Source organism: Talpa occidentalis, unplaced genomic scaffold (genome assembly GCF_014898055.3).
Source record: "Talpa occidentalis isolate TD23 unplaced genomic scaffold, MPIMG_talOcc4v2.1, whole genome shotgun sequence".
NCBI classification, from domain to species: Eukaryota; Metazoa; Chordata; class Mammalia; order Eulipotyphla; family Talpidae; genus Talpa; species Talpa occidentalis.
In genome coordinates this window covers 55,982,176-56,000,945 of record NW_026555331.1, presented here as the reverse complement: position 1 = coordinate 56,000,945, position 18,770 = coordinate 55,982,176, and the positions used below count along the sequence as shown (strand labels likewise).

General features: G+C 37.0%; 1 protein-coding gene across 3 annotated transcripts in view; it reads left to right on the top strand.

Annotated features, from left to right (window-relative positions):
• The window catches only part of DNAJC5B (DnaJ heat shock protein family (Hsp40) member C5 beta), an 82,120-nt gene that overhangs the window by 56,880 nt on the left and 6,470 nt on the right, over positions 1–18,770 (top strand). For all 3 annotated transcript variants that reach the window (XM_054692221.1, XM_037505962.2, XM_054692220.1), the window contains exons 4-5: positions 7,825–8,038; positions 10,734–10,905. In XM_054692221.1, coding sequence (XP_054548196.1) covers positions 7,825–8,038; positions 10,734–10,905 — 386 coding nt within the window. The remainder of the gene's footprint in view (positions 1–7,824; positions 8,039–10,733; positions 10,906–18,770) is intronic.

The window sequence follows — 18,770 nt, the reverse complement described above, 5'->3', positions numbered from 1 at the left end:
TGCTATGTACTGCAGTTGTCTGCTTTTCCTTCGGGGTTACTGATTTCGGTCTGAGGAATTTCAGTTGTTAGTATATGAAGGAGGCGACCCCCCTCCTATTCACTCTGTGCTCACCTTGCCATTGCCAAGAGCTGGTTCTTCATTAGACAAAGAAAAGAAATGTAGTGAACAGAAAATATTTAAAACAAAGTTATGTTGATTTGACATTTCCAAAAGTTTAACTACTGTTGTATTTTCACTCTCATATTTAAAAAAGTGAAAGTATAATGCCTCATCATGTTTATTGCTCATTTCAGTTAAAATTTGGGACTATCATCCGCCAGGAAATCATTGAAGTGCAAGGAGCTCACTGTCTGAACTGCCGCTAGAGGTCAGCACTTGACTCTCAATGTGATTATTACATGAGGGAAAAGAAGGATTCTCTGAAAAAGATAGTTAATGGTTCCTAGTGCAATCACCTACCATCTGTTTTGAATCATGGGTGTGACTATGGATCCCAGAAGATGAAAGATCACCCTCACAATTTCTGGGGTGAGCTCACATCCATCTACAAATGTGCAGAAATTATGGAGCTTTGTCACGCGGCCTTCGGAATGCCCTGAGTGGAGCCTTGGTGATGAAAATGTTTCAGTCACACACTATGTGGCAGGTGCTTCAGAAATGATCACATAGCAGGGGTAGTGTTGGCATCATTACTTTAACATGAAGCCATATGATACCTGAACTAGCTATTCTGCTTCTCATGAAGGACGCTGCATTCATTTTTGTCAGTGGTTCCTGCTTCCTTGCACTCCAGGAACACTCTATTCTGTCTTTCTCTTAGCAGTATAAGAGTTTCTTGTGGAGAACAAAAGTATGAAATAGTTGTAAGCATTTTGAGATACTTTGGTACTTAACAAGGGGACGATATGACCATGAGAAGCATAACAGACAACAGATTTTATTGGAAGATGCGTAAACAAGACTGCACGAGAAGGGAGTCCCTCACAGCTTGAGGCCATCCAGAGGCTATGACATGGGAGCTATCCTCAGAAAGGGAGGAGGAGGCCAAAGAACCTCCCGGGTAGTGGGAGCTGGAAAAGGGGGACTTATGCACCATTAAAATATGAGCTACAGACAAGACATTGACTTCCAAGTGAAAGTCAAATCTATACAGAATTTATAGTTTTACAACACAGCATCTTTCTGAATTCAGGAAAAGATTAACTTTTTTTAAAGATGTATTTATTTATGCATACAAAAACTGGGGTACAGGCCAGAGATGTCAGGGGTGAGAAGATTCACCAGAGACAGAGTGGGGAGCAGAACAGGCAGATTGTCTGAAATACACTGCTGAGGTGCAGAGGGCCTTGATGCCCCAGCCAGATAAGACACTGGCAAGCAGCTAAGAAAAGGGCCTCACACCGTGGGGCCGAAGCTCAAAGAGCCTCACACCATGGAGCTGAAGATTCCTTGTGCCTCACACGGTGGGGCTGAAGATTTAACATCCCTTTGTTTTTTGTTCTTGGTCATAAAAAGAGAAAAAATTTCTCAGAAAGTACATTAGGCAATAAATTATATGTAGCAGCATACTATAAGTAAATGGCATGGAAAATTATCTATTTAAAAATTAGTTATTAAACAATTTGGCCCACTTGACATGGGAGACAATTTATTGTACATGCCTGAAAAGCAACCCAGGACAACAATTATAGTAAGTCCTTCTTATGTTTTTAGAAGTTTCTTAGGAAAGTTTTTAAATGAAGTTAATCGTGTTAAGAAGTTTCTTGGTAGAAAACCCTGCTAGCTGATAACCAGAAAGCAGCTGGTCTCCAGCTGAAGGCCATTAGAATAGAAGAGTCTTTTGATGCTTAGTCTTTAGCTGATAGAAGTGTACTAGCGGCTATCGGCTGTCTTAGGTAATTATCTAAACTGAAATAATAAGTTTTAGTGTAAGGCTTAGTTTTTTTAATCTATTAACCTTGAAGGTTGCCTTCTTGCTGAGAGCATGTAGCAGCCAAAAGACTATGGGAAAAAAAAGTACTGATTGTTTCTGCTTTGCTTCCATGCATATGATGATGTCATCTCACTGCTTGAAAAAAATGAATAAATAAAGACCTGCTGAGTCCCTCAGTAGAAGATACTTGCACCTCATCCAGTGTCAGTGTCTCCTCACTACCACATCCCCTTCCCTTCAGGCCTTAAAGTTTCGCCTAGGCCGTCTCATCCTTTCAGGGACTCCTGACACGACATTTTGCCAAGGCTGGTCGTTGGCACTGAGGGGAGCAGCGGGAGAGACAGGAGAGGTCTGCTGTGCCATATGGGTTAGCTCCCTGACTGGGGATAGAACTCATGCTGCAGAGGCTGCAGATTGCCTCATAGTGCTGAGACTTAATCCCTTGTGCTAGAGGGAGGCCCTAGATTAATTTAACTAAATTAAAATTAAGACTCTCTGTTCACCGAAAGCTTCCTTACAGAAACTAACAACAATTTTAACAAAAACAACAAAAAGTTCCCAGAAAGGGAACTTTCATGTATATGCAATACATTTAACTGTCAGAATAATCATTTATAGAATGTTATTTTTAAAAGTTATATATATTTAAGTATCAAACTAAAAATTTGTGAAAGACGAGCATGAACTGAAATAGAGGGCATCCAAATGATTGATGTATATATCACACTCAGTAGTAGTTAGAACTATGTAAATTAAACCATATGTGTGTATATATATAATGTATATAAGATATAATATGTATATAAGATATAATATGTATATACAGGTATATATGTGTGTATATAATCATGAGTGCCAAACATTAAAATGTCTGTCAACAGCAAATGTCAGGGAGCTGTGTATTGGAATTCATATTTTGGTTTCTTATATTTTCACTTGACTGTTGTCTGAGCCCAGGAGGGCATAGGAGTTCGAATGAAATTCCAATATTGTGACATACTCTCAAGTTCCATAGTCTTAAAACTTGTTACACACCTAGGGATTTCTAGTCTAGGCTTAGTTTTCACTTGCAAACTCTGGTTTATGGCAGTTTTTTTTTAAGATTTATTTATTTATGCATACAAGAACTGGGGTATAGGCCAGAGGTGCGGGGGTGCTGAAGGGAATAGTGGGCAAGACAAGAGAGAGACAGGAGAGGTCTGCTGAGCCATGTGGGTTAGCTCCCTGGCCAGGATGGAACTTGTGCTGCTTCAAACTTGTACTGCATCAAACTTGTGCTGCAGTGGCTGGCAATAGCTTGATAGCACTGTATCTTTAACCCCTGCGCCACCAGAGAGGCCCTGGTTTATGGCAGTTTTCCCTCTCAGCATAGCCAATTTTATCTATTGGCTTATAACTAAACTGATAATCAGATTTTCTTTGCTTTTATCAGTGCACATTTTCAGAACAAATTTTACTTTCATTTGTTACCTTTGCAGTAGATTCTGGCTTTGCCATGAGGGTAGTTTAATAGTTTCTAGAATATAGGAAGAAATCAATACCTCCCCTTCCTTCTTCCACTTTTTCATCTTTGGCAATAGGTGACTTTTTTCCTGGGATATTGCAGGGTTGCTAAACTTTCTGACTGATGTGGATTAACAGAAAGTCACACAACAATGTAGAAATACTTGCAAGAAGCAACAGAAAGTAATTGGAGAAAGCAGCTGCAAATGTGTGGAGTGGGGAAAGGCAGGTATAGACAGCCATGCCAGGGTGAATTTGGTTTCCTGAGTCTCAGAAGCCAGCTCTCCCAAATAAGGGCTCTGACTTCCAACCCCACAGAGACACTTTTGATATAGAACTGGGGCAGTATGATCAGAACCAGGTCTGAGGTGACTCAGATGGGTACAAAGTAGTAGGTAGATCCCACTTGAGTGTTAGAGAGGTGAGGAGGAGAACTGGGCAGAATATTATTACAATTTTCCCTGAAAATAGGTAGCTTTTAAGAGCTAATTGCAACTAGATAATCGCAACTAGATAATTGCAACTGTGAACCCCATATTTATCGAATTTGCCTATCACTGATTCATTATGCATTTCAGTTGACAGCTGTCATTGGATTTTGAAGTGGAAATTGGTGATAGGATGCTATCTCTAATATTAGTTATAACCATAGAGATTAACAGATGACTAAGTATATAGAGGTTCACATCATGTTAGAATATTACCACTTTTAAGTATAAAATTAGAAGTTTTAAGAAAAAGCTTAAAAATGCATATGTGAATATTCTCCTTAAATGTACTCCAATTCCTTAATTCTGGTTTCTGGCTCTATAGACAATTCCCAAGGGCACCTCCTTAGCAATTGTGTAATTTTGGCAGCTGCCTCTGCTAGCCATATTTCCCCAGGATTTCTCAGAGCCAAGAGCCTCTGCCAAGAGGATTCAAAATGTTGCTGATGACCTGGAATTGAATTTGTTACAGATGAAGGTGTGCCAACCCTCAGAATTTGCCAACTCCATTGTTAGAGTGGAGTGATAAATGATTGAGTGCCATCTACCCTGTGAGCTGACAAAAATACAAGCAACTTAAAATATGTCAGGAAGCCAGGTTTTTCTCTGGCTAAGTCTTGGGCAGTGTTATCAGTCTACAGCTGAAACCTAGAAACAAGGAAATGTTTGTAAAAAAGGCATTTTTCAGGTATCAAGGCAGAAGGCAGAAGTAATAGCACTTACATTTCATAGGCCTGGACATGACTTGTGGAAGCACCAAGGGAAAATGCTGCAATTCATATTCCAGTGCACAGAGTGAGAATTCCAGGAACATTGTATCATTAAAATTAATATGCTTAAAGAATCTACTTGAGTCTTTATGATGATGGTGTCATTGAAGTTTGAGGACTTCCTTTCTTCCCTGCCTTCCACTTTTTTTAATCTGGTTCTAGTGGGTCATTTAAGGGAACAAACTCTAAATTTTCAGCTATTAAAAAGAGAACAAAATTTGTAACTGAACTTGAAAATGATGAAAGAAACCACACAAATAATATGTGTATTTTCTTTAATAAGCAAAAATGAAACAAAGAATCACCTATAACCCCAATATGCCACTTGTAAGCACTGTTAATTGTAGCTATAGCCTTCCATTTCCTTATTTATTTTCTACTTATTTTCTGTTTTATTTTTCCCTACATAAAGACAAATATACAATTGTGTGTGTGTGTGTGTGTGTGTGTGTGTGAATGTGTGTAGGTGTTTGTGCACATGTGTATCAAGGTCATGAGAGATTTCTATATACTAAACCCAGTGATCAGTTCTTAGTCCTTTTCTACATGATCTGACAGTGGCATTTGATACAGGTGATCACTCTCTCACTTGAAATACCTTGTTTGCATGGATTCTAAGACTTTTCCTTGGTCTTTATCTCCTTTGTTGGTTCTTCTTTCCCAAATCCCAGGCTTAAGAGATTTTTTTGGATCTACACTTGGGAATCTTTCCCACTTCTATGGCTCTAAATACATCTGTCTGCTTAGAATTCCTCAATGCATGTCTTCTACAATAATTCTCACCTGAGGAGGAGGAGGGAGAGGGATCAGAGGGAGTGGGAGAGGAGCACAGGGGACTGTAGTGATGGTGCACAGGTGCATTGGTGAAGGAAATTCTATGGGGACTACACCTAAGGGGGTGGGGGGAAGCAAATATTATTTAAAAAAAAAATAATAATTCTCACCTGAACTCCAGGCTCCTATATCATTCTACCTCCATCCATTTAGCAGCTTAATAGGCATTTCAAAGTTGTCCAAAATAGAACTGTGAGTCCTAGTCAACCTTTCCCTAAAAACAAAGTTGCTTGCTAGCTCATTAGATAGTAACGCCAAACTTCTAGATACTTAACAAAACGTTGGTGCTATCTCTGGTCCTTCTTTTTCTCTTATACTGTACATCAAATCCATCACCTAACCCTCAAATATATCCAGAATCTAACCACTTCTCACAGTATGCCCCACTTCCATACTGGTCCAAACTATCAGTTCTTATTCCTAAGAGTCTTCCTGCTTTTGCCTTTGTTTTCTCCAAGACTGATTGATACTTCAAAAACTACAGTCAGATCCTATATAATAGTTATCCCATACTGTCATGAAAGTTTTTTAATGACAAAAAGATTTTGTGTGTTATTAGCACAAGATTTCACCATAAATTCTGCACACAAACAAGAAAAGCATGTCTCCAAAGGTCCCAACTCTAAGAATTTATAGATATCCCAACAACTCTCAAAATAAGGGTGAAAATTTTTTCAGTCAAATTTAAAATGAAACTTAATTTTTTTTACTATTTTTATTCTGAGTATAAAATTAGAGTGGATTATACACCATGACACACGATTTCAAATATTTTGGTGTTTTTAAGCATCGTGATGCTGTGGGACTTAATTATTCACTGCTTTCTCATCAACAATACTTTAATTCCTGAAATAGGGGTGATATTTTCCAATTTATCATGAAGATTGATTTACAAGGTATACTTTGTATTTATGCTCTATTTTGGTCTTTTATTACTTTCATTTATTAAAATGAAATAATTCTATAAACAAGCTTAAGGTGAAACTCTGATGGTCACAGTAGAGAAAATAAGTTTTGTAGACCTTCCAATAAAGAATCATAAAATTGACTTTGTAGAGGAAAACATACCACAAATGTAATTTTAGGGGAAAAATGATAGTTTTATTTTATTTATTTATTTTGGGGGGATAACATTAGTTTACAACACTATATATGTTTGAGGAGTGCAAAGTCACACTTCTTCTCATGCAGGTTATCACACCCAGCCCACCACCAAGCATTAATAACCCTCCACACAGGCCACTGGAGTTCATCTACCCTTTGCTCTTACCACCTCTCAACTTCAATTCTGCTCTCAGGATTCAAGGATTTGTTTTCATTTTGTCTGTTTGCTTGCTTTGTTTCTTTACATTCCACATATGACTGAAATCATTCGGTATTTGTCTTTCTCCTTCTGACTTAATTCACTTAGCATAAGACCTCAAGTTCCATCACAAGCCCAAATGACTAATCACTAGTTATATCACCTGTATAGGGAAATGACCACTGGTCCAGAGCCTGATTATCATAGCTCAGCTTTTGTATCCATTTTTTTCCATTTATGCTTGACTATAACCGAAGAATAAAGAATACCTCTAAAGCCATCCCCCTCAAAACACGCGCACAACACTACCCTACCCTACCCCACACCACAACACAACACATATCCACAGAGGGGAGGGGACTTTGGACTTACATGAAAATCTCTACAGATTACATAAAATGAAAAAAACTATGTGAAATGAGGTCAAATATATATATTTGAATACAAGGTAAGAGTCACGGTATGCAGAAAAATAAAAGGAAGCTGGGATTCATGGATTATAAGGCGGTCATAATAGTTTTTCAAGGGGCATAGAAATAAGAATTTCTTTTTTTTTTTTTTTTTTGATAGTTGAGTTTAAGAAATTTGTAGTGTGAAGTTTCCTGATTCTGGAAAATTCTTCCCCTTCTAATTGGGATTTTGGTATAAGTTGTCCCATTGCTGGAACTCTTAGAGGCCTCCACATGTTGGGGTGAGTTACTAATCAGCTTGCAGGTAAAAACAAACTTCACCTATTTGCCAATAACAAAATGTCTCCAACTCAACAGCTCTGCAGTTACTGAGAATTCCTTTGAGCACGTGAGGGGAGGAATAATACTATTGTGCCTGTATATTAGATGCAAGAGACAATATTTAGTGAAAACTCACGTAATCATTAGTGTAAAACTCATAGCACTTGCTTGTATAAAGTGTGCACAAATGAATATCACTTTCTAAAATGTCATTGTTATTCTGGTCAAGTAACTTTTGTTCATTTTTTTATTTTGAAAGAAAATTGGCCCTGAAATACCATCCTGACAAGAATCCAGATGATCCATCTGCTGCTGAGAAGTTTAAAGAAATCAACAATGCTCACACAATACTTACCGACCGGTCAAAGAGAAACATATATGACAAATACGGATCACTGGGACTCTATGTGGCTGAGCAATTTGGAGACGAAAATGTTAATACCTACTTCATGCTATCAAGCTGGTGGGCAAAGGTGAGTCAGATTTTTTTCTTTCAAAGCAGACTATAGTGCTTTGGTGGTGGGAAAGTTACAAGACCCCGCCTGAGAATAGAAATCCTACACTGTCAAAATATTAACAAGGATGTAAAATAATGGTACTTCATTAAAAAAAGATTTCCTGAAAGACCAATGTATTATTCAGTCTATTAGGCTCCATCTCAAAGAAAGTATAACCTTCCCATATTATTAAACTTTTGTAAATAAAAGGACATAGTGATTCAATTGAAAGCTATTATTTGAAGATCATTTCTGCTTTAGCTCATCAGATGATTATAAAATACAGCATGACTTAAAATACTTCTAGACATTAATTATATTTGAAATTGAAGCTTCAGGTTAATTCTGCCTGCCCTCCCTCTCCTGATAATGACTAATTAAGAACTGACTCATTGCTCAAAACCAAAAATAATTTATTAGTGTGACAACTGTTTAATAAATTATTATAGGACAGATTTAGCCATGTACTTTACTATCTATAGCACAGGTTACATCAGCAACCACAATACTTAAGAGACTGTGTGGTAATTATGTCAGAGGCTCACATGAAGCCTGCTGTGAGGTAGTGGAGAGGGAAATGAAGGGGGAAAGGTGAGAATTAAGGAATGGGGAATAGGGAGTTGGAGTGACAGAAAGGGAGGAAATAAGAGAGAGAAAATGTATCTGATCAAGAAAAATACAATATATTTAAGGACTTAGTGCAAGCAAGATTGACTTTTGACAGTAAATTTGTGTTGTTTTCATAGTAAGTTCTAGTATGTGTGTATGTTTGGTAATGGTTTTATATTTGTTTATGAGTTTAATATCCTTGTGATAGAAGTGTATTTGCATATGAACCACACAGAGTCCACCGACATAGTTTTCAGACTGTTCACACATGTAAACAGTTCACTGTTCATACATTTTGTGAAATTATATTAACTCAGCTTCATGAGTTGTAATTAATAATTTTTAAAAACTGCAAGTCTCCAGAAAGGTAGGTTTCATGATCAGTAGTGTTCTTATTTCTGTTTTCTTCCACTAAATCTTGGTAATTGAAGAGTTTTGTACATACAGGAAGAAAGAGAATGTTTTTGTATATAAGCCTGAAGAGATAATCCGCACTCTAAAGCCTCATTTGTCTTCTGCAATCCCCAGAATTCTTTTTCTTGGAAATCATCTGAAATCCTCTTTCTCTATTATTGAAGACTAGAGAGGAAAACAAATTCCTGCAAAGCAGAGTTGAAACTGGAATGAGAATGTAGATACTGACAATGTCACTTATAATAGTAGATGGAAACTTATTTAACAATGTGGGCTTTCATGGACTTTGGCTGGGAACCTAACCTCCAGGCAGGATACACTTTCCATGGGAAGGTATATCTGGAGTTCTCAATAACTTACTCACTGACACCTGAGTACATATTGGGGACTGCCTCCATATCACTGAGAATAGGTTTCCTTAACCAGGACATTGACAAAATTGTTAATTTAAGTACATATGCAGAAGCTATCCAGTAGTGTAAGGATATATTAAGTAATTCCTGATGTAGCTTTCTAATAATAAGGCTACAAGGGCCTCCCTGGTGGCATAGGGGTTAAGTCTCAGCTAAGTTTATCACCGTGTTGGCCTGAATTTGATCCCGGGCCAGGGAGCTAACCTACATGGCACAGCAGACTCTCCTGTCTCGCCCACTGCTCCCCTCAGCAGTGTATTTCAGTAAATCCACCTGTTCCATTCCTCATTCTGTCTCTGGTGAATCCTCTCACCCACCCATCCCCACCCCCACATCTCTGGCCTGTACCCAGCTCTTGTATGCATAAGTAAATAAATCTTTAAAAAATAAAATAAAGGGCCTCTCCTGGTGGCTCAGTGCTTGAGCGCTAGGCTACCGAAGCTGCCTGCAGCCTCTGCAGTGCTGATTAGATCCCTGGCTGCCAGCGAGGGTCCCACATGGCGTGACAGACCTCTCCTGCTGCGCCCGCTGCTCCCCTCAGCAGTGTATTTTGTCACTCTGGCTGTTCTGTTCCCCACTCTTGCTCTGGTGAATTCTCTCACCCTCCCGCGCTTCTGACTGTACCCAGTGCTTGTATAAATAAATAAATAAATCTTTTTAAAAAATTAATAAATAAAATAAAGAGTAGAGCAGGGAGACCAGTTGAGAAGCTGCTGAAGTGTCTAGGGAAGAGATAATAGGATCTATCCCAAAGCCTTACTAGGGAGGACAGAGACAAGGGAGGAAGATGAAAGAGATCTTGAAGAGAAAATTTTCTGTGGGACTTGGTAACTAAGAGGAATGTTGGGTTAAGAGGGGGAGCTGTCAATAGCTCTTCTTTGGGGAGAATGATTCAATCTCCCCTATTAGCTGCTCATTTGACCTGTAGAAGTTTTGCTTGTTCACTTGTTTGTTGTTTGGTTTGCTCCTCTCTCAATAATGATCACTACAGCTTACGAGTAAAGTATCCTACTTGATTACTTTGGCTACAAGTCATTTGTTCGGGATTTAACATGTTAGGCAAACTTCATGAGGAATTTGTTTCCAAGGAAATTAAAAAAGATATAAGGACATTCTGTGGGTTGAATTATGACGTCTTCAGGTCTCCAGGAGCACATGGGTGTGTGCTTGATTTCTAGGGCTCCCCTTCACTCACCACTCCTCACCCCTGTTTTGCTTTGCCTCTGTTTCCCTAGACTCTGTTTGTCATCATTGGCCTCTTGACTGGCTGCTATTTTTGCTGCTGTCTGTGCTGCTGTTGTAACTGCTGCTGTGGACGTTGCCGGCCAAAAGCATCAATACCAGAAGAGGACTTCTATGTGTCTGCAGAGGATCTTGAGGAGCAGATCAAAACAGACATGGAAAAAGGTGGAGTAATATGAGAGCAGAGGGAGTGGGTGTCTCTTACCATAGCCCCGAGGCCAGCACCAGGTCCCATGTGATGATTCTCATAAAAGTGAGAGAGATCCAACAACCAGATTCGGGTGGGGGGGTGGCGGGAGGAATCCCAGACTGGCAGCACAGAGAAAAGCAGAACCTGACGTCATTAGAAAGAAGTCATGAAATTTGCTGATGGCAAAGCAAAGCTAGTACAGTTCACAATCTCATTACAAGAGCGTGAGCTCTGGCCATGATACATTATTGAGATTTGGGTGGGGAGGATACAGGATAGGATAAATAAGATAAAAATTTCTCCCAGGAAAAGCATTACAGCCTGTTACTTTAGGGACCCATTCAAATGGATAGATATCAAGAAAAGTCAAAAATCTTTGACTTTTCTTCTCTTTGACTACTTGATCATGAGTATGTGTAGAACTGGAAGAGGATGGGTCTTTCTTCCCCAGAAATGTATTTTCCTTCCAAATGCACACATTCAGGGGAGCCTCAAATCATAATCAAGAATATTGCCCTATGTCATTGGGGCTATTTACTTTGCTAAACCAGTTCCCATGTCCTATATATGTATATGTAGGGTCATGATCTATTACCTGATTCTTCAAGTTCATTCTATTCAAAAATTACAAAGAAAAAAATGTAAAAAAAAATAAAATAAAAAATCTCACAAACTTCACAGCATTAGAAATACTTCAGGTTCTTTGGGAAATGCCTTTGTTTAAATTAGCTGAAGCCAAACTTTCCATTAACCCCTCTATTTTTATTGCTACAATTCTATTATAATTTTCTACTATAGACTGTATTATCATGAACCTGGGGAACCAGATTAAATAAGATACAATTACTTGATCATTCAGGCAGTGACCCACTGTGGTCAGAACCGCAGATATTAGGCATGATATACTTGTCTGGACTCTCATCCTTTTGATCACATTGAAACAGAATTCCCATGATATCAAACAGTAGAGACTGTTTAAAGATTTCCACATACCTTTTCCTCCCTATCAAATGTGATGCTAAGTAGTATTCACTTATTACTAACCTTGACTCCAGCTTGACAGAAGGAGTCCTCCATCATGTGAACCCCCATCTTAGGACTGGGAGGTCGGGAGAATGCAAAATCTTTCTGCAGCCTGTGATTCCTCCCTATGGGAACCACTGGGTTGCAAATTCAGCAAATAGCATAGTGGCAGTAATGATTTTATATTATTGCCCCTGGAGCTAAATTATGGGTGCGTGGTGAAATACAATTACAATTTTCTTTTTCCTTACTTGGGATATAAAAGCACAAGTTAACATTAACACAAGTTAATGGGGTCATCCATACCAAAGAGAGCAAGGGCACAGGATTATTAACAAATAGGTCAACTCTATCTCTATATCTCTACCTCTGTGTATTTCTATGTAAATTCCTCTTCAGGGTGGGGCTTGCTTAAGAATGATGATCCTGGTCCATTAATTCTATCTGTCCTTTGAGAGGATAAACTGTTATAAGATAATTTCAGAGGTTGCTGGCCTTGTTGTCCATAGAATAGTCTATAACATCCTTCAATTCAGTACAGTACTTGGTCACTGATAGTGGATAGGAAGTGAGATAGGAGATATTGCCATTATAACCCACTGTGTCAACCTTAACTTTTTTTTTTTTTTTTTTTTTGTAGTGCAGAAACCAAAACTAGGTGACTTGAAATTAGATATTCCAAATGTGGTATTTCACGCTTCTCTGAAAAGTTTCCTCTTTTAAATTAAATAAAAGCTCTACCAGGTCATTTCAGCAGATTTCTTTTCTGGAACAGAAATTCATACTTTGTGCCAAATTCCACCCAGGTTCCCTTTCTGCAGGGTGACTGATGATAAATCTATGTGTCTCACTGTTTTCAGTTCTGACACCCAGAACTATCAATTCTATTGCAGAGGTCAGATTCTAGACTAAGTAAATCATGATTCTATTTGACTGTTACTAAGAATCCTTAACCAAAAGGAAAAGCTTTATCATATTCCTAAATATTTAAAAGATTCTATGTAGAGTTGATGCAGGTTTTGTAAGACCTGTTATAGAAAAAACACAAAATTAGAGAGTTAGGTCTGAAAGTGATTATTTTGAGTAAGAAAAAGAAGTTACAAAATTGCAAAGTTTAAAAGCTGACAAATACCACAAGTACCACAAAATCTAGAAAAATAGCAATAGTTTAATTAACTGTCTGGCAAAACTCTATAAAACATTCTTTCATGCTTTCTGGGAGAATAGAAAAGTAATTCTATGTTTCTGCTAATGTATTTGATTAGAAATGTTTTATTATTGGTGGATCAGAACATTTTTTTCATGGTATTACAGCTCATGTTTTCAAAATCTTTAGGAATTGTCAATTTTGGGAAAACTTTCATGGTTTATTTCATATATAAGACATAAAATTTGGAAGAATTTCCACAGATCACCTTGTGACCACCTATTTCAAACCTCATTGTTCCTACATCACCCAATCCTCTCAGGACCAGAGCACTTTGGACACAAAGGTGAAATACCACAAGCATGGATCTTCATTTGCTGAACAAGCAAATTGAGGTCTAGGATTACCCCTAAAGTGAGGTCTAGGATTATTCCTAAAGCCATTCCTATGCCATTATAGCTGTGGCTAGCGATAATGAACTACATTAGAATTCATGCAAATCACAAAAACATATCCTACTAAACACAAATGAAACTTATTTGCAACTCTACTTCCCCTTAGTCAAATTCCTAAAATCCATAGCCCCTTGTCACCACTCAGGAAGAAAAAGTGTGATGGAGAAAACGTTAAAGTGGAAAGAGAGTGTTTTTGCCTGTTAGAGTTAAAATACTGACATTTGTAGATCTACCCAATAGTGAGCACATTGCTAAGATCTACTGCAATGGGTCTGCTCAGTTACCTTCAGGTTCTGGAAGCTTAAATTTCATAAACTGTGCAGCAAATTCACACTGCTCTTGGGTCAAACATTTTATTGTTAGAATGTATGCCTTATTTGTAGTTACTTAATGTATTAGTTACATTTAGATTTTTATTCCACTAATTCAAAGACAGTGTAGTTTGCAGGTAAACTTAATGCAAGTTAAAACTTGCCAGGATGAAAAAAGCAGATTCTATCTGAAAACTGTTTTCTGGACTATGGTCCCATAAATGACATGTACTCACTGTACTTCTGAAAACAAATGTACAAATATTTATGGTTTTTTGTCTCTTTTGCAAAAATGTTATGTCATATCTACAGATTGCTATTTTTTTGCAGGGCAAAAATTTTGATGAAAAATTTATCAATTTAAAAAAATGGATTTTTGCTATCAGTGTCTAAGGACTCTTAACGTAGTCCTAACTCTTAAGCCTAAGCCTTTATGATGAAGATTGTCTTAATTATTTTGATAGTTTTATATTTAATATTTAGATCTGTAATCTATTTTGAGTGAATCTTTGTATAAGATGTGAAGTTTTAGGGTTGTTTGGGAATTTTTGCACATGATGTTTAATTATTCCAAAGCTATTTATTGAAAAGATTTTTCTCTCTGTTGAATTTTCATTGCATCTCTTTCAAAAAAAATTGACCATATGTATAACATTGAACATATATATGTATATATATGGGTTTGTTTCTGGACTCTGTATTCTGTTCCATTGATCTATATGTTTATTCCTTTACTTACAGCAGTCATGTTTCTGCAGCTTTAAAGTAAGTCTTAAAATCAGCCAGTATGATTCCTTTAGTTTTATTCTTTTTTCAGTATAGTTTCAGCTATTCTAGTTTCTTTGTCTTCTATATAAATTTCAGTGTCAGTTTATCTAAATCTACAGAAAAAAATACTGCTGATATTTTTTTATTGGAATTGCATTAAATCTGTAGATCAGATTAGGGAGAATTGACATCTCTACTATGTTGAAACTTCCAATCCATCAACACATACGTGTCTCCATTTAGGATGCATTTGATTTCTTTTATGAGGGTTTTGTAGTTTATGGCATACAGATTTGGTACGTAGATACCTAAGTATTTCATTTAGGTATTTCATTTAGGTATTTCATTTAAGTATTTCATTTAGTATTTCATTAGGTATCTAATACTTTAGATGCCTAAGTATTTCATTTACATTTCATTGTAAATGACACTGGTTTTTATTTTGATTTCCAGTTGTCCATTGCAAGTATTTACAATTATCTTCGTGTTAATTATGCATTCTGTGCCCTTATCAAGTTTATTTACTAATTTGTGTTTGTGTGTCTGTGTGAATTCCTTCAAATGTTCTATATAGGCAATCATTTCATTTGCAAGTAGAGAATATCTTACGTTTTTTTCAGTGTGATCATTTCTTTTTCTAAACCTATTGTGCTATCTATGATTTCTATCACTTGGTTTATTGCTCTGTCATCACCATCTTGAAACTCTTAACATTTGAATCAGATATATCACATTTTAATTGTGTAATGGGTTTTGCAATTTATATAAACAGTACTACCAGAATATTTCCTTGGAAAACAATAAATCTGGATTTCAAGTTTAATAATCACTGGCAATAAATAGGATAAAATGTCTCCAGAGTATAATACTCTTAGTGAAAAGGTCACAGTTGAATTAATATGATGGGGCGGGGAATAGGTTGAGAAGGGTTTTTAATTAACTACCCATCAAAATACTATGCTACAGATTATACTGTACTTGGAGATTTGACCAGTATATGAAGAATATAACTGGGAATTTTTCATATATGGATATTAACTTCTAAAGAATTGTGGTTAGCATTTCTTATATTATTCTCTTAGACTTTCCAGAAAAGCCAAGATACATAGTATCATAAAATCAATATGAGATAATCCTCTCTCTAGAATAACAGTTGTAGTTGCTTAATACTTTATTGTCTCCTTATGCCTAATACAGAAGAGGAAAGAACAGGAGCTAACTAGATAAATACATTTCTGATTTAAACTCAGTAAACACCTCAAATTTCACTTTTAGGAACATATTATAGGGCACTGTAGATATTTCTTTTTGGTTTTTTGATATTTAATTTATGAAAAGCAAAATTTGAAATATTAAATCCTTTTTTGACTGATTGACTTATTAAAAAAACATTAGACATGTTTTTCACCTGTCTTGAGATCATTTAATAATTTTAGTTTTATATATAATGCTTGTGATTTTTCTTGTACATTTTTTATTTTTTCAAACATGCCTACTCCTTGACATTAACTAAAAACTAAGATACCTTTTGATGTTATAACAAGGTATCAGTAGCTTCAAGTGTAGTGGTACAGAGTGGGGTCTGGAAGAGAAGGAATTTTTTTTATCATCCTATCTCTTTCAATTATGTAAAAGGGTATAATCCAGCTTCCACCCTTCAGAGATAAAGCAGGGAAGTTCAGAGCACTGGCATGTTCAATATTCTTTGGAAACTATAGAATTTATAAACTAATTCCCATTTCTTCTTCAAAATAAAAATTTATTTCCAGTGGGATCCTGGGAACCCAGGATAATTCTATTATTTTTATGAAGCAGTCAGGATCAAATGAACCAGAGATAGTGGCTGGGGCCACGGGGAGGGGGAGGGCAGCAATGCTCCTTTTTCTTTTCTTGGAATATTTGAAACTTGAAAGGCAAAGGTAATAGAAGCCAAGTTATTTGTGACATTTTGAATGGCATATTTAAAACAAATTCATTTACACCCTGTACTCCTCTGTTAGTTGAAGACCACAATGAAATCAGAATTTTACCAGCTAAGAGGATTTTATAGACTACCTTGAGATAGAACCCCATTCCCTGGGAGTTTGTGAGGGAGTTGGGGGTGGGGGGGAGGGGAGAGGGCAGAGAACACTAAGATACAGAAACAGGGACATAAATGGGAACAAGTTGTCTCTTAACAGCCTGGCAAAGCAAACAGAAAATACAAGAGCTAAATTCAGTTTGTTTTTTCCAAGTTGAAAGCAGTAGACTGAAAACTCCAAGTTAAACCCTAAACATTTCTTGTCGAGTCATGATTTCTCCATTTTTTTTAAGGTCAGGAAATGAATTATCTAAATGAGACAATTTTATGGTGTTGACCTTGGATCTAAAAATGTGAAATTTAGAACACAGAAATATCTGTTGATTGCTTAACTGTTCTTGCCACTCACCTGGATGAAACTCAAAAAAATTCACAACCACTGAGCTGAAGAGGCCATATGGCTTGTAATTAGACTCTTGCTGTAGGCCAAGATATTGAGACATTTATTACATTTGCTGTTTAAAATTCATTACTTTATGGCCCAGAAAAAGGGCACCAAGGAAGAGATTAAATTCTAAATAATCTTTCTATCCCTTCAAGTCAAAAAAAACTGAATTTTAGAATTCTTGGAAACCAGTTCTTGCTACTAGTCCAAAGCCCTTTGCTTGTACATTATATAAGCATATAAATAAATATCATTAAGGCCCTGGGCCGGGGAAACAGGACTAGTAAGAGTGACAGTAGTTTGCTCAAAGTGGACCCTCGGTTTCTTTGATTTTTTTTCTCTCTGGTTTCTTTGATTTTTTGTGCATCACGGTTTAATGAGAAAATTTACTAGTCAGGTTTATCAAGATAATCATTCAGGAGAAAAACATCTATTGAGCATATAATATTTGCCCCACACTATGTTAGGGACTAGAGAAAAGAAAGACATGGCTCCTGCGGGCCTGGCCTTACAATATAGCAGAGAAGATGGGGAGACACAAAATTGCTATATATTTACAGGTTTAATAAACTGACCAAAGCATAGAGGCTTTGATAGAGAACACTATAGGATCTGACCTGAATGTAAGTAAGGGCAGCTTCCCCAAGGAAGTGGCATTTAAAGCTGAAAACTGGTCCAGCCACTGTGGAAAGCTGTGTGGAGATTCCTCAACCTGCTAAAGATGGAGCTTCCATATGATCCAGCAATTCCACTCCCTAGGTACTTACCCAAAGCACACAGAAACATTAATTCAAAAGGGCACCTCCCCTATGTTTATAGCAGCACTATTTACAATAGCTAAGCTATGGAAACAACCCAAATGCCCCAAAATAGAGGACTGGATCCAGAAGGTGTGGTACATATACACCATGGAATATTACTCAGCAATAAAAAAAGATAAACTCATGCAATTTTCAGCAACATGGATGGAGCTGAAAGGGATCATGCTCAGCAAAACAAGCCAGAAAGAAAAAGAAAAATACCAGATGTTCTCACTCACAGCAGGAATTTAGAAAACATAAATAAGGGACCTGGGAAAAGACTAATTATAATAAAGTAAAAATCAAAATCAACAAACAACTATAAACCAGAGACACACCATGGGGGTTGGGGGGTAGGAGGAAGTAGGATCAAAACAAGGGGGGTAGGAATTGTATGCGGACTATAACCAAGATGAAAAGGCACACATTGTGCAAAAATGAAAAATGATATTAAAAATATATAAAATGAAAAAAAACCAATACAAAATAAAAAGTATAATGCAAAAAAAAAAAAAAGCTGAAAACTCAAAGAACAAGAAAGTTAAAATGCAGGAGGTTTTGGGAATGGAGAACCATAGAAGGAATGACTCTTGGTACCACCAAAGCTTTTTGCATGGTATCACCTTATATCCTTGGCTAAAATCCTAAGCGGTGCTCTGGATGCCACACAAAGAAGGTATAGTCAAATTGTGCTGTTCTATTGAATCATTTGTTAAAGAAACTGAATGATGCAGAAGTTGGACATGGATCATAGTTGTGAGTAATGCCAATCTGGGATATACTCAGGTAAGGGCTCAAACTATCAAAGTGAAATGCAGTAGGTGAAAAGCACCTGGAATATAGACGGTGTGTTAGAGAAGAGCAGTAGGGT